A 16574-nucleotide genomic window follows, 5' to 3' on the forward strand; every position below is an offset into this window, starting at 1 on the left:
CGGACGCCTCTGCAGGCGGCTGGAGTGCGGCCCTCCAGATCCAGTCCAAGTGCCTGGCGAGGCTGGGGCAACCCCGGTTCCAACTCACCTGCTAAGCAGGTGCCCGTCCGCGCGCGAGGCGTGGCCCCGCCGAGAGCCGGCGCGCGGGCGGGCGGGCGGGCGCGGGGGGTGGGGGGGGGCGGGCGCAGAGAGAAAGTGAAGCTCCAGGCGCATGGCACCCGCCGCCCAGTCGCCGCGGTGGCTGCCGGGATGCGCCGCAGCGAATGGTCGCGCCGGGCGCCGCTCTGAGTGACCTTTCACCCGCGCCCAGCGGTCCCGGGCGGCGGCACAAGGCGGAAGCCATGGCGGAGGCGGCGGCGGCGGCTGCAGCGGGCGGGACGGGCGCGGGCTGCGGCTGTGCGGCGGCCCCCGAGCCGGAGCCGGAGCGCGACCGCGCGGGGCGGAGGCTGCGGGTGCTCGCGGGCCATCTGCTGGGCCGGCCGCAGGAGGCTCTGAGCGCCCCGGAGTGCAAAGCGCGCAGAGCCGCCTCGGCGGCCGCCTCGGAACCCACGGCCCCCGCCGCGGCGCCGCACGAGTCGGGCACCATCCCCAAGAAGCGGTGAGCAGCGGCCGCGCCGGGCGGGCCTGTGGCGCGGGCGGGCCGGCCGAGTGCCGGGGGCCGAGCGCGGGGTGGGCGGAAGGCATCCCCGTGCCTGGAAGCGCGGACCCATCCCCGGGCCCGGGGGTGGGGTGGGTGAGAGAGCCGAGGCGCCCGAGCGCGGCCGGGGAGGGGGCGGCGTGGGAGGGCGGGCTCGGTGATGAGCCCTCCGGGAGCTCGTGCCTGGGCACCGCTTGGCCCGGGCGCCTGGTGCTTGGAGCCTCGACGCCGGGCTCGGGGCCCGTTTCTCTCCGCCCCACCCGCGAGCGTCTAGTTTGAGGACTCAGCTTCTTGGAGCGGGCCAGGAGGGGTTCTGATGTGGCCCTCGGAGGAGGTGGAAGTTTGTATCAGCTGGTGGCGCGGACAGATGTTTCCTGAGGCGCTCTGGCTTGGCCGCGGCCGCAGGGGTGGGGTGGGGTGGGGTGGGGTGGGGGTGGGTTCCTGGCAAAAAAAAAAACCACGCTCTGGGCTGGGTGGTTTTGCGGGGCGCGGTGTTGGACCCGGAGGCAAGGAAAGCGAGGGGGTAGGCGAGCAGCTTTCTACAGCGGACACTGGTTTGTGATTTGAGGTGTGGGTGGTCGCTGCCAAGCTCGGATGGAAACAGAGGCGGGGTGGGGGGGTGATGTGGGGCGGGGGGGGCGGGGAGAAGAGAAATATCCTTCTCCGTGGACTAGGGTGTTTGTAAAAGGAATTTTGATTTCAGACTTTTTTTTTTTGGGGGGGGGAGGTTTTAAAACTCTGATAGAAGCAACTCGGAGAAACTCTCTTCTGAGTCGTGCATGAATGAACTTGGGGAAAGAAATGTTGGTGTTCATCGTGTACATCATATACATTGATTTAGTAGCCAGAGATGCTTCTAAATCTGGCCTTTCGCTCTGCCCTGACTTGAGGTAATCGCTTATATGACAGATAGGACTAGGTGCAAAACATTTGGAAGCCTGATGCATTGACGCATGGCTGCCAGGCACACTTGACAGGTTAGAGCTGACAGGTACATCAGAGTGACACCAGGTCCAAGGGCTGAAGTTGGCCTGCTTATGACAGATCGGTTCATTACACTCACTTTGCTGTGTCCAGAGCCTATACTCAGGGATCATGCCTGACTTTGCTGGGAGATCCGTTTGGGTTGGATCGAACCTGGATCTGCTGCGTGCAAGGCAAGAGCTTATCTGCTGTATTACCTCTCTGTCCAGAATAAATTCATTTTTTTTCCCCTTTCTGGGTCACACGCGGAGGTGTTCAGGGGTTACTCCTGGCTCTGCACCCAGGAGTTACTCCTGGCGGTGCTCAGGGGACCATGCTCAGGGATGCTGGGAATCGAACCCAGGTTGGCCACGTGCAAGGCAAACGCCCTACCCGCTGTATTATCACTCCAGCCCCATCAGTTCATTTTCTAATCAGCATTTCTGATTTTGTCCTTTCCTTCTCTCTCTTTCTCTTTCCTCCCTCCCCTCTCTCTTTTAGAAGTAAGGAGATTTTAAAGCAGCATGGTTTCCTCTTTCAAAACTGATTTCCTCTTAAGGAAAAGTTGTATGACAAGAAACCTGGCTGGTGAGCCCAGCAAATGGTCACTTAAAAGCAGTTTTGGATTACTTAGTGGGAAGGCTTTCCAGAATAAAGATTGAGTAAATCTTGATCCTGGTGTTGGAAGTAGCTGGCCAAGGGGGAATAGTATTCTTGGCAGGAAGTAGTGTAGTCATAGGTAAAGCAGTGAGAGACTAGCCAGGAGCTATATGTGCTAGAAGGGGTGAGAATTGATAGTGAGAGATAGTGTTCTTGTTAGTAAAATTTTTTTGTAGGACAAAATCTAAATTTATTTACCTTTTGCGAAGGACATGTTAAGAACTGAGTTGAAGAAGTTTAAGAAGTTTAGCTTATAAAGACAAGGAATATATGAGTTTGAGTTTCTGTTATACTATTCCAGTTGCATGACCTTGAACATTAGCACCTCAGTTCCCTCATCTGTGAAAATGAGGACAATAATTCTTGCTCTGCACTGTTAATGTGAGAATCAAAAAATAGAGTTAAATTAAAATCGAAAAATAGACCAGTTGGTTAAGCCTAGTGCCCATTATATATCCCCGCCCCCCCACCAACAAATGGTAAATGATTTTCCATTGTGTTCACAGGTGGACACCAACTAGGAGACTGTTCTCTCATTGAGAAATGCTGTGAGTCTGAACGGAGACATAATATTGGGAGTGCGCAAAAGATTTAAAAAATATTAGCGGTGAATTTTCCATCACTCCATCCCTGAGTTCTTGATGGGGCCCTGAAGAGTCAGATCTTGGTTTCTAGCTTCATTTGATATTATAGAAACTGTCCTTGACTTTGTCGTTTACCTTTAAAAACTGCTGTATGTACTGTCATGTCTTTGTATGCATTGGTGTGTGATTGTCTCTTAGAACTAAGTAGGGAGTAGAGGTGCTCCTTATGACTGAATTTAAGGACCTTGGTCTGTTGCAATGGTTTTCAGCTGTTTACTTCAGCAGACAAGTGAAAATGTAAATATTTCGTGGACCACCAAGGCAGAAATCACACATTAAAATAGGGTTGTTTTTTCCGTATTTGTTTTAAATTCTAGCATCATAAAATAAAAACTTTGTCCAGGCACACAATATATAAGTAGCAATAGCTTTTTTTCTGTGGGCCTGCAGGAAATTTATGCAGATTGGTGTGAGTCTCAGAGAAAAACAGTTATGAGTTTTCAAAGAAAAAGTATGGGGATGCAGGGGACTTGAGCATTCAGTGGCCGAGAAACTATTTCCCCTGGCCGGCCCTTGGCGATGGATGGACGAAGGACCAGGGGAATGGAGAAACTGGGACCAGCCCCGGGCTGGTCAATAGTCAGTTTATTTCTCTCTTCCCCAACGTAGTCTGATCTCTCCTTTTATGGCACAGTCATAGTCATTTACAATTGATTGTAGTCCCGATCATCAGAATTCCATCATCCTAGTCTCCTCATAGACCTCAAAGTCCTCTGCCTCACTACATTTTCTTCCTTGTCTCATTATAGTCCCATAGTCGTCTACTTCCAGTTATCATCGTTATCTAGTCTTCCTAGTTTCACAAACCCTCTATTCCTCAAAGACCTCAAAGTCCCAAAGTCTTTGTAGTCTCAGTTCTAATCCTCTAGTTTTCAGCATCTAGTCTTCACTTTCTAGTCCCTCTTACCCCTTATAACATAGTTATATAGAAATCGTGAAGGGTGGGGATACAAAGGGTGGGGTTGAACATTATCATAACAACAAACTGATGTAAAGTCAATCCTTCAGGAGATTAACTCAGGGACAGAATCTTTTCTGTGGGTTCAGCACTCCAGATTACTAGGAGATCTGCTCAAATCCAGATACGATCCAGGGTGTATTGCTTTCTCATTTCCTCAGCTAGTAAATTTACTTCTTATAATATTTCTAGTCATTTTGTAGGAACACAGTAAGAGATACGGTAAGCTTAAAGGTTGACTCTTCCTGGGGACATCTCGCTATATATTCCAGACCACAGTCCTCAGGCCAGGTTAGTGTTTCCTAACCCCAGCAGGGTCCTTATTCAGTTACTTCTGTTTGGGTCATGACAGAGTTTGTCCCATGACCATGCTCTTAACAACTTATACTTGTGGTCCTCAGCTTGTCTCCTTTTGATGCCAGGGTAGCTCACAGCTTGCCCTACGTCCATCCAGTCCCGTCGTTGGGACCCTGCTCTTGGAGTTCTAGGGACTAAGGGCAAATGAGACTTAAGTCAAGTAAATATAATGGATGCCCAGTGGTAAATATTATTTTGGAGTCAGTTAACTCCCATGTTACAAAGCATAGCATGAGCTGTCTTCCTGTGTCTATACAAAAAGGAAATTACTAAATAGACCATGCAAATGACATAAAGGAAAGAGAAAAGCAATATAGATCATTAGTGCCTGATGGAATTGGGTGTGCCTCAGGGGCACTGTTGTGGGAGTAACCCAATAAACCTAAGCTCCCTAGGGAGGAGCAAGGACAACCCAGTGTTATCCAACAGCAGTAATATATGTAAGGCATGTGGGGGTAGTGGCTGAAGGTGACTGGTCTGTGAGTGAAAATATGTTTGCGGCATCTTCAAAAACTGAAGAAACAAACAGTGACTTGTTGATGGCGGAAAACTGGCCTTTAGTTCAGGATTAGGTGCACTTAGTGATAAAATCTGTTCCTATAGCCCTAATTGAACTTTGATTCAAAGCATGAGGAAACAAAAAACTTGAATCAGAGGAACATTAGAAACTTCCTTAGAGATGATCTATGTAATGTGTTGCTGATGGGAAGCCAAGGATCTCCTTCCCCCTCCTCCCCCATACATGTTGCTGTTTAGTTGGGCTGCAAAACAATAGCAGAGCTGAGCCTCAAGAGGAGGAAAATGATGAAATGAAGAGGAGCAAGTGTAGTGATTTTCTGGTGTGAGTGTGTCTGTCGCTTATATTTTAACTGTTAGCTGTGTCGAGTATTCATATAGTTCTTTCATTATTTTGGATGAAGTCCTTTTTTGGGGCCACAATTGTGGTGATCAGGGCTTACTTCTGATTTTGCACTCAAGAATCACTCTTGGCAGGCTGGTAAACCATCTGGGGTCCTAGGGATTGAACCAGGTTGGCTGTGTGCAAGGTCAGTGCCCTACCCACTATTCTCTTGCTCAGGTGCCAGAATGCTGTCTTTAGATATAATTCTTTTATCTCATGGCTGCTAATTTATTGTCAGGGGATTGGCGGTGTAGCTTATTGAAACTCCATGTTTTCATTCCTCTTACAAGACCCTTACATATATTAATTTGTTAAACATTTACAAAATAATTGTTTTATGGTTGTAGAGTCCTAGGAACTAAAGGAGGAGATATAAAGAGCACTTGGCCTTGAAAAATTGAGAGTCTAGTTTAAGAGATATACATACTAATGCAATTTGAATGGCGCTACTGTAATACAGGTAGTATAGAAAGAAAAAGTGACAGACTCTAGGAGATCAAAGGAAGCTTTCTGGAGATGGCTTTAAAATAGCCATCTGTTTTCCATGCGAGCTTGATTGTTTGAGTAGCACTGTAGCACTGTCCTCACGTTGTTCATCGATTTTCTCGAGCGGGCACCAGTAATGTCTCCATTGTGAGACTTGATGTTACTGTTTTTGGCATATCGAATATGTCATGGGGAGCTAGCCAGGCTTTGCCATGTGGGCAAGATATTTGTCTTCAAATCAGTGGGAATAGCAAAGCATTGGATATGAAAGTACTTATTATTTTGGTTATATTACTTATTATTAATTAACTTATATTAATTTTGGCTATATTAATTATTCTATTATATATTAATATATATTAATTATTATATATTATATTATATTAATTATTATTAATATAACCAAACAATTTATTATTGATGGAGGTGGAAAAAAGTGAAGAGGAGGGCCTGGCTGGTCGTGGAGACCTTTGGCATGTAGGTTGTTAGTTCATACATGCATTCACTTTCATACACTTGTGCTTGCTTCAAGTGTGCATGTTTAAGTGCTCACTGTGTAGTAATAAGGAAAAACCCTGACGCATTGGATTTTATATTCTCCTTAGAGTGGAGATCATGAACAGACAAGTCTTCAGTATGTCAAACGATGATACAGTGAGGAAAAATGAAGCAACTGAGAGTGCTAGGTGATGGAGAAGCCTTGAAGGAATTAAGTTGGAAGATGTGATTGGATTGCTGACTTAGGTTTGGAAGAAATCACTCCAGTGGCAGTGTTTAGAATGGATTGGCAAAAGGTGAAGATGAACATAGGGAGGTCAGTTAGGATAGTGGTATTGACCTGGTACCAGCTCGTAGGTGTAAAAAGGCTGCAAACCACTGAAATAGTTTGCTTTTGTTGAACAGGTGAGAAATAAGGTGATGGCAGTGAGAATGGAGAGGAAAGGGTCCATTTGAGTTTTGGAAGTTAATGTGTTGCTGATACTCAAAATAATGCAACTGAATACCACTAGAATTTGAAGGCAATAAAATAGAAATGGGGCCAGAGAGATAGTACAGGAGTACTTGTCTTGCACGTGGCTGCTTCAACCTGGTTTCTTTCTTGGCAATTGCATATGGTCCCCTAGCCACTGCCAAGGGTCAGTACTTTTCCTGACAAAAGTACAGTAATGGCCCCTGAGCATCTCCAGGTGTTGGGGTCTCAGTAGCCGGCCTGAGACTTTGACTAAATCCCCTGCCCCTGAGGGAAAGAGCTGGCCCTGTTTGCAGGGGCCCAGGGGCTTGCTTCAATCTAAGTGGGAGAGCCCCCTCTCCCACCGAGCCCCTACAGAAACAGATAAATCGAAACAGGGTGACAGAAGTTTGAAGAATATGAACATTTAAGGTGCTAACAGACCTAAGTTGTTGGTTGTATTTGACTTATGAGTTGGTTTGTATCGCTTCTATTCAGGAACATATAATCTCATTATTTGAAGTTACTGAACAGAGTTTTAAGGGTGACAGCTTGCTTTTGAACCCTTCTGTTTCTTTAAATGCATGTTTTGACATGAGCAATTTCTTTTTGATCTTGCATCTGAGTGCAGTTCTAGATTCTGAAAAACAAAATTGCATTGAATATAATATTTTATATCTTACATTTGGATTTCTAAAAAGACTATTAGGAAAAGAGAAGGGAAAAAAATCCTTTGACAGCTATCCCTCCACACTGATGAACAGTTTTCCAGTTGTAATTGTTTTTGACAATAACCTCATGATGATTTGCATTAGTTAGAACTATTCTTTGGCAGCTTTTATAGGGTTACAATTTTTTTCTGGTTCAGAACAAAGGATATATGTATAATAATTGTTTAAATTGCTTTATTATACTGTCATTTATACAATAAAAACAGCATTTATCAGAAATTTGGAAAGATTTTCCAGAAGGAAAAAAAACTGAATTAACTTCTTTTTCTTTTTCTTTCTCTTTCTTTCATTTTTTTTTTTTTGTGTGTGTGTGTGTGTTCTGCACCCAGGGGTGATCAGGGCTTACTTCTGGCTTTGTGCTCAGGGATCTTCGTGGTGGGACTCAAGGACCATATGTGGTGTTGGGGATCAAACCAGAGTCAGCTGACATGCAAAGCAAACCCCTTATCCCCTGAACTGTTTCTCCAACCTTCTCCAACCCCTGAATTAATTTTTTATAAATATTTCATAGGAGGGTACCCGGAAACACTTATGCATTTATGCAGCAAGGTTTTTGCACAAGTTACTTGGGATCTAATTTATGACTTGCAGACCTTTTGGTAAAATTAGAGCTTATTTTTGTATTTATGCTAAATGAAGTGCTACTCTGAGTTGCTACTATGACTTTTGGTAATAACATAAATAGAAATTTATATTTGTTAAAAGTATAAGCGTACCAAGCACATTTCAGTTTAATTCTTACACTGGTTTTGAAAATAAGATGATATCTTATGTGTCAGAGAAATTAATTTTTTTAATTTCATGCAACTTCAGAATAAAAAGAACTGCATTTCCCTAATTTTTTTTGTCTTTAGAACCCATGGTCTTTTCCTATGCAATATTTATGTTCTGAGGTGTGTGTGTGGGGGTGGGGTGGGGGGGGGTGGTAGGAATGGAGGGAGAGTATAGTGGATTGTCTACTTAGTATTCAGCAAGTTTTATTTTTGCCATGTCAAGTTTCAAGCCTTTTGTGATTAAGTGGATCATGATCAGATACAATGGCATATAATTATGAAGGTTTTAGTTTGTATTATACTTCACGGTCACGGCCCTCCTGTTGTTCATTGATTTGGTTGAGCGGGCCCAGTAACATTGTGAGACTTGTTACTGTGTTTGGCATATAGAATACGTCATGGGCAGCTTGCCAGGCTCTGCCCTGCGGGCGAGATACTCTCGGTAGCTTGCCGAGCTCTCCGAGAGGGGCAGAGGAATCGAACTCGGGTCAGCCATGTTGGCTGCGTGTAAGGCAAACGCCCTACCCACTGTGCTATCGCTCCAGCCCTGTATTATACTTATGGAGTGAATTATAAAATATATGATTTTTGTCTAGATAATTCATAATTTGCTCTGCATGGAGCAGTAGCACAGAGCGCAGGGCAATAGCACAGCAGGTAGGGCGTTTGCCTTGCACACAGCCAACCCTGGTTTGATTCTTCTGTCCCTCTCTGAGAGCCCCGAGAGAGAGAACCCAGCAAGCTACCGAGAGTATCCTGCCCACATGGCAGAGCCTGGCAAGCTCCCTGTGGCATATTCAATATGCCAAAAACAGTAACAAGAAGTCTTTCAATGGAGACGTTACTGGAGCCTGCTCGAGCAAATCGATGAACCACGAGAGGACAGTGCTACAGTGCTACAATTCATAATTTGAAGAAATAGTCACTTTAAAATATAGACCACCTTATTTAATTAATGTGTGTGTGTGTGTGTGTGTGTGTGAATTTTGCCATTTGACTTGTGGGGGAGGAACATATTGAAAATAAAAGGTAAAAGAGAATGAGAACTGTAGAAGATCCAAGGTCAGAAGAGACAGGAGTGACCAAGAAGAGTCATTGAGGATTTCTAGCTGTGATTGGGTAGGAAACCACGTAGACTAATCTCTGTTTGATCTTGTACTTGTCTTAGATTCCAAGTATGATCTTGAGATAGATCATGCTCTCCTGCAAATAAGAGTTTTTTATGTTGGATAGTTATTTGCTCTGGAGCTATCTACTCTGGTCACTTAATACAAAGCTTCCGGTAGGTAGGTGTCATACCCACCAACTGTCCCTGGTGCCAGGTAATCCCATCAATGGCCAAGACCCAGAGACTATGAAACCCAGCTCCTGGAAGAGAACAGCGCAGAGTCTCCTGCCCCCGCGCCTGGCAGTCCTCACCGGGGCCCCTTGGAAGGGGGCGGGTTGAGTTTCCCTCCCCGCCCTGAGCAGAGCCCCGGCAGCCAAAGACCTCCAGAACCAGCCACAGCCATGCTGAGACCATTCTCCACACGCATGAAGGAATTGGCAGAGGAACCCAGGCATGCGGGTCCCAGGGCTGAGATCTCCAAGCCACCTCGGATCAGGACTGGGTCTCCTCCACCCAGATCCCCCAATCTTCCAGTAGGTAGGCGCCAAACCCACCAACTGCCCCTGGCACCAGGTAATCCCATCAACGGCCAAGACCCAGAGAGTATAAAACCCAGCTCCTGGAAGTATGCGGCTGTATTTGGGGCCGCACAACATCTTTTGGAGAACCCGGCAGGCTATCGAATGTTTCCTGCCCACATGGCAGAGTCTGACAAACTCCCTGTGGCATACTCAATATGCCAAATACCAGTAACAATGATGGGTCTCATTCTCCTAACCCTGAAAGAGCCTTGAATATGGCACTTTTTAAAATCTCAGTTCTAGGATGAAGGAGACGTTACTGGTGCCTGCTCGAGGCAATCGACGAACAACAGGATGATCGTGATCGTGATCATCTACTCTGGTCGCTTAATACAAATATATGGGAATTGAGTGAGTGATCTGTTTTTTGGCTGCAGAAAAATAGAGTGCTGTTGTAGTCAGATGAGATACTTTATGGAACACTTTAAGAGTGTGTGCTGGGCTATGAGTGAGAGCTCACTGGGCTGAAAGCATGTTTGTAGGAGGCCCAGGTTTGATCCATGGCATTGTATGATCCCCTAAGCAATGCCAGGAATGATCTTATATCACAGAAACTGGAGTAACCCCCTAGCACTACCAGGTTTTGTCGTCCCCCCCCCCCCCCCAGCACAAAACAAAAGGATTACTGGATTACTAAGTATTACTCCTTTCAGTTTTATTACCTTGTTATACAGATGACTCCTGTTATTCAGTAGATTAATGGGTTAATTTTAACCCCAAACCAAATAAATCATCCTGAGTTTGCTCTTTTGTCATAAAGAGGTAATTGCCTCCCCACACCTCCTGCCCCCACAGCTGGAGCGATAGCGCAGCAGGTAGGGCATTTGCCTTTCACATTGCTGACCCAGCGGACTCGAGTTCAATTCCTCTGCCCCTCTCGGAAAGCCCGGTAAGCTACCGAGAGTATCCCGCCCGCACGGCAAAGCCTGGCAAGCTACCTGTGGCATATTCAATATGCCAAACACAGTAACAAGTCTCACAATGGAGACGTTACTGGGCCTGCTCAAGCAAATCGATGAACAATGGGAGGACAGTGCTACAGTGCTTTTTTTCCCATTTGCACTCTCACTGTTTAACTTTAGGAAGCTAATATTTCCTTTTTTTTTTCCTTTTTGGGTCACACCCAGCAGTGCACAGGGGTTACTCCTAGCTCTGCACTCAGGAATTACTCCTCGAGGTGCTCTGGGGATCATATGGGATGCTGGGAATCGAACCCAGGTCAGCTGTGTGCAAGGCAAACACGCCCTACCTGCTGTGCTATTGCTCCAGCCCCAGGAGGGTAATATTTCTATATATTAGCTTTGTTACTGATAATGCTAATTGGAGACTATGGCTTAGATTTGGATTCTTATGTAGACTCAGATCCCTAGGTAGTGAATATGACCCATAAAATGCCTCTTCTCCAAGAGCAGAGCCTGATTCTTAAAGCCTCCTACAAAGGTACTAAGATACCACAGCGTAATGTTTCTGTAGTAGATTGACTTGAGAGGGAGAAATAGCTACCTGAGTGTTTGGTGCCTTCTTTCAGAATTCACTGGCTTTTTATTTATTTATTTTTTGCTTTTTGGGTCACACCCGGCGATGCCCAGGGGTTACTCCTGGCTCATGCACTCAGGAATTGCTCCTGGTGGTGCTCGGGGGACCATATGGATGCTGGGAAGTGAACCTGTGTTGGCCATGTTGGCGGCATGCAAGGCAAACGCCCTACCTGCTGTGCAATCGCTCCAGCCCCTCATTAGCCGTTTAAATCACTCTTTCCATGAGAAAGGAAGTTTGTATGAGAATTGGGACTCTTGCTCTGCTGAAGACACTCCACATTAGAATTTATAGCCAGAGAATGTAGTTGTTGTGAGAATGTTTTTTGGAGTTTAAGAGAGAAGGCTGAGAACTTGATGGGTCTGTGGGTCAACAGTCTTTTTCCTGTATCATTAGCATGTATTATCCCCATTGTTTACTGAATACACTGATTCCTTTGTAGCACACTTAAGGTCTTCCAGGAGAATCTTGTATACTCTATCTTTGCAGGCCTATGTCTTATTTCCTTTACCTTATTTCCTACACCTGTAATCACATAATGAAATCATATAGCATATACTTTTTTTTCTGACTTCTTTTTTTCTGTATTGTGTCTTTGATTATTTTTCATTCATATTGTTGCATCTAGCTAAATTTTGGTAATCCTCATTACTATTGCCCACTTAATGTTGTCTATTAGTTCTTAGAAACAGCAGCCTTACGTGGAGTGATGCATTAAAAAAACAGTTTTACTGAGACAAATTCTTAAAAACGAGAGGCAAGTTCTCATAGCACATTTCTGGTGACAAAAACATCCCTAAACTTCTGAAGACCCAAGCCATTTCTGGTATTAAGCAATCATATCTGTGCATTCATTTTCCCATCATATTGCAGTCTAGAACTGCAGGTGTCACTGTCACTGTCACTGTCCTCCCGTTGTTCGTCGATTTGCTTGAGCGGGCCCAGTAACGTCTCCATTGTGACAATTGTTACTGTGTTTGGCATATTGAATACCTCACGGGTAGCTTGCCAGGCTTTGCCATGTGGGCGAGATACTCTTGGTAGCTTGCCGGGCTCTCCAAGAGGGGCGGAGGAATCGAACTCGGGTCGGCCATGTTGACTGAGTGCAAGGTAAACGCCCTATCCACTGTGCTATCGCTCCAGCCCAAACTGCAGGTGACTGGAGTTTATTGTGGTAGTGTAGGTGCATGGCAGGAGCCAGCCCTGGGTAGATCCCTTTCCATGGCAGGGCTCACTCATAAACACCCACACATGGACTTGTACCGTTGGACACACCACTGAATCTAATATGCATGTGCATAGGATATGGGAAGAAACTGGAGTACCCAGCTGAAACCCACACAGATTTGAGGAGAATTGGCGAATGATGCAGGCCAAGAATTGGTCTTTTTTTTTTTTTCTCCCTACTTATCATTTTATAAAGAGTCAGTGGTCCCACCGAGCCAGCCAGGAGACTATAAAAACCAGCTCCCGGAACCGCGCAGCCGCGCGACATCTTATTATGACATCTTATTATCTCACTACTACTTTGGACAAACTGGCAGGCTACTGAATGTAGCCTGTCCACATGGCAGAGTCTGGCAAACTCCCCGTGGCGTACCCAATATGCCAAATACCAGTAACAATGATGGGTCTCATTCTCCTAAAGAGCCTTGAATATCATCTCAGGGCTAGGATGAAAGAGACGTTACTGGGGCCTGCCCGAGGCAATCGACGAATAACAGGATGATTTATGATTCGATTGTGATTGATCAATGTTATAACAAAATGGCATTGGATGAAAAGCTGTTATTTAAGGACCAGTTGTATTCCAGTGGATGGATAAGCATTTTATTATTGATGGGTATTTAGGTGATTGCCAGTTTTAGGTTTAAATATTTAATAGGAAGTATATGTAAAACCAGTACCTTTTGCAGATGTTACTGCACAGGATTAGTCTAAAGTAATTAAAATACTATTTTATTTTAGTTGACTGTCACAACTGTCCTCCCGTTGTTCATCAATTTGCTCGAGCGGGCCCAGTAACATCTCCATTGTGAGACTTCTTGTTACTTTGTTTGGCATATTGAATACTCTCAGTAGCTTGCCAGGCTCTCTGAGAGGGGCAGAGGAATCGAACCTGGGCTTGGCCAGGCTGGCTGCGCGCAAGGCAAACGCCCTACCACTGTGCTATAGTTTTATTATTTTCTTATATTAGTTATTTGAGATCAATAACAAGGTATCTTATGTACTAAGTAATTCTTCTTTTTCCTTTTGTGCCACACAGGTATCTTATGTACTAAGTAATTCTTCTTTTTCCTTTTGTGCTCAGAGATGGCACATGCTGAGATGGCTCTACACTTGGGTCCCTCCTGGCAGGGTTGGGGAACCACATGTGGTGCTAGGAACTAAACCTGGGTCAGAGTGTTCAAAGCAAGTGCTTTACTTGCTGTGCTATCTCTCTGGCCACAGATCATTCTGTTATATAATTATAATTATTTTTTTCCTGGTGCCAAGAACCATGTCCAGAGCCTCATTTAAATTTAAGTGCAAGACAAGTGCTCTGTCTCTTTGGGTCAGTGAAGTAACTGCTAAGTGCTGAATGACATTTCTGGACCATAAATAGGTGTATTAAATTGAATTTATAAAGATAATGATTTTCATTTTTTTGGTGCTGCTTAAATGTTACTTATAAACTTCTAAAATTGCAGTTTAAAATTTCAAGTATAAGTCCTTTGTTCAGTTATATATTTAAATTTGTTGGAGTTATTTTTACTGGCCAGATTCTCTCAAATTTTGTAAGTATAAGAAATTTTTGCATACTTCCCTAGAATAAAAACATGAACGTCTTTGATTTTTCTCCTAAGCGGCATACTGTTCCCCACTGAATTATATTCATCTTTCCTTCACAGTGTCTCTTACATTCATTTTGTGCCCCTAACAGGTATTTATTACCTGGTTATTTGTGTTTCAAGTGTTTGGGCTTCAGCAGTGAATAAACTAGACAGATCTCTGCCATCGTGGGGTGTACATTCTAATGTGTGAAACAGCTAGTTAATTAAATGTAAGCACATGATGTTAAAAGTGTGTTAGAAGGTGCTAGACTATAGAAAAAGGAATAATGCAACAGAATATAGCAGCATGTTTTAGATTTTATAGATGTACCTAGAGTATGACAGTTGAGCGAAAAGTGTGACTGTTCTATGAGTATCTCGTTGAATGAGCAATAGTGTATGCAAATATTCTAAGACTGGACACACATGGAGCATATTGGAAAAGTCAAATGGAAACTTGTGTAGCTAGAGTTAATTCAAATTCCTGTGTAAACTATGTACATTTTAAAACCCCAGCTTCTAATTTATTTGTTTGTAGTGTTTTAGGCCAAGTCTCTGATTCAGCCTATATTTTTTGGGAATACCTTTGCTTGCTTGATGCTAGCCTAAGGTCTACTGACTTGGGATCATGTCTTTTTCTTTTGCAAGTTGGGATTAGGGTTATTGGTCTGTTGCCACTTTCCTTTCCACCATGATTTGGCATGAATGGAAGGTCTAAAATCATACTGCTAGGTATCATGTCATATAATATCTAGGCTTGGAGCCTTGAAATCGTTCAAGTCAGCTAGATACTCTCCCCATCTTCTCACCTGTTTGAAACTTCATCTGTAAAGTTCCCTGGCAATTTATTCATTATTTTCTATGTGCTAAACACTGGAAGATAGTCTTGCCTTCTGGGACATGCAGATCTGCTGAAAAAAACTAATGGGTCTTTCCTTAATGCAAGGTGCCAAGTATTCTTAACAGGTATGGGAAGGGAATGGTGACAGGCTCAGTAATGGAAGAATGGTTTTATTTATTCTTTTTTAAAGAGTAGTTTCTCGAGAGTATTACTTTGTTTTTTTTTTTTGGTGGGTACACTGCCTGTGATGCTCAAGGATTACTCCTGACTATTCACTTAGGTATTACTCCTGGTGGTACTCAGGGGACCATATGGGATCACAAATCACAACTCACAAATCATCCTGTTATTCGTTGATTGCCTAGAGCAGGCCCCAGTAACGTTTCCTTCATCCTAGCCCTGAGATGATATTCAAGGCTCTTTAGGAGAATGAGACCCAACATTGTTACTGGTATTTGGCATATTGGGTACGCCAAGGAGAGTTTGCCAGACTCTGCCCTGTGGGCAGGCTATATTCGGTAGCCTGCCAGTTTGTCCAAAGTAGGAATGAGATAATAAGATGTCATAATAAGATGTCGCGGCTGCGCGGTTCCAGGATCTGGTTTTTATAGTCTCTGAGTCTTGGCCGCTGATGGGATTACACAGCGCCAGGGGGCCAGTTGGTGGGTGTGACCCCCGCCTACTGGAATTTGGAGGATCTGGGTGGAGGATGTTCGGCCCAAATCCGAGTAGGCTTGGAGATCTCGGCCCCGGAACCTGCATGACTTTGTCCCTCTGCTAGTACCTTCATGTGTGCGGAGAGTGGTCTCAGCATGGTGGTGGCTGGTTCTGGAGGTCTTTGGCTGCCGGATCCCTGGTCGGGGCGGGGAGGAAAGCTCAACCCGCTCCCCTCCAAAGGGTCCCGGAGAGCGAGGACAGTCAGGCGCGGGGGCAGAAGATGCACTCTTCTCCTCCGGGATCTGTTTTTTATAGTCTCTGATATGGGATCCATATGGGATGCTGGTGTTCAAACCCGGTTGGCCACATGCAAGGCACGAGCCCTACCTGCTGTACTATCTCTCCAGCCCCACAAAAGTATTATTAGGACACCATGATCTCCATATTCATAGTTGAATTTCTGGCATACAATGTTCTAGAACCAATCCCACCACCGTTTTCAGTTTTCTTCCTCTAGAGTCCCCTGGTAACCTTCCACCCAATAGCCTGATTCCTGAATGAGCACATTTCTAAATTTGGTTGTTGATGTTATTCAAGAGTATTTAAAATTTTTTTGTAAGTTTGTTTGTTTTGGGACCACACCCAGCAGTGCTCAGGGTTTACTCCTGACTCTGCATTCAAGATCACTCCTTGTGGACTCAACAGACCACCTGGGATGCTAGGGATTGAACCCAGGTCAGTCTTGTGCAAGGCAGCTGTTGTACCCACTGTGCTATTGCTTTGGCCCCAAGAGAGTGATTTTTGTTTTTTTGTTTGTTTTTTGTATAGTTGTATTAGAATTCTTAATCTGAAGGGAATTAAACAATCCCAAAGTAAACTAATCCCAAAACAGAATCAAGAGAACTTGGAAGGTGGGGTGAGAGCATGGGGAGAGACTGGGATAATGGTAGAGGGATCTTAAAACACTGGTAGAGGGATT

The 16574-nt window shown here is 44.8% G+C and overlaps 1 protein-coding gene across 1 annotated transcript in view; it reads left to right on the top strand.

The window, feature by feature from the left end:
- The first annotated feature begins 231 nt into the window (after window positions 1–231).
- The window catches only part of AGPS (alkylglycerone phosphate synthase), a 132502-nt gene continuing 116159 nt past the window's right edge, over window positions 232–16574 (top strand). The window contains exon 1 of the mRNA XM_056110156.1: window positions 232–598. Within this exon, the coding sequence (XP_055966131.1) occupies window positions 264–598 (335 nt within the window). The 5' untranslated portion in view covers window positions 232–263. The remainder of the gene's footprint in view (window positions 599–16574) is intronic.

The sequence above is a fragment of the Sorex fumeus genome, unplaced genomic scaffold, assembly GCF_029834395.1.
Source record: "Sorex fumeus unplaced genomic scaffold, SorFum_2.1 ptg000009l, whole genome shotgun sequence".
NCBI classification, from domain to species: Eukaryota; Metazoa; Chordata; class Mammalia; order Eulipotyphla; family Soricidae; genus Sorex; species Sorex fumeus.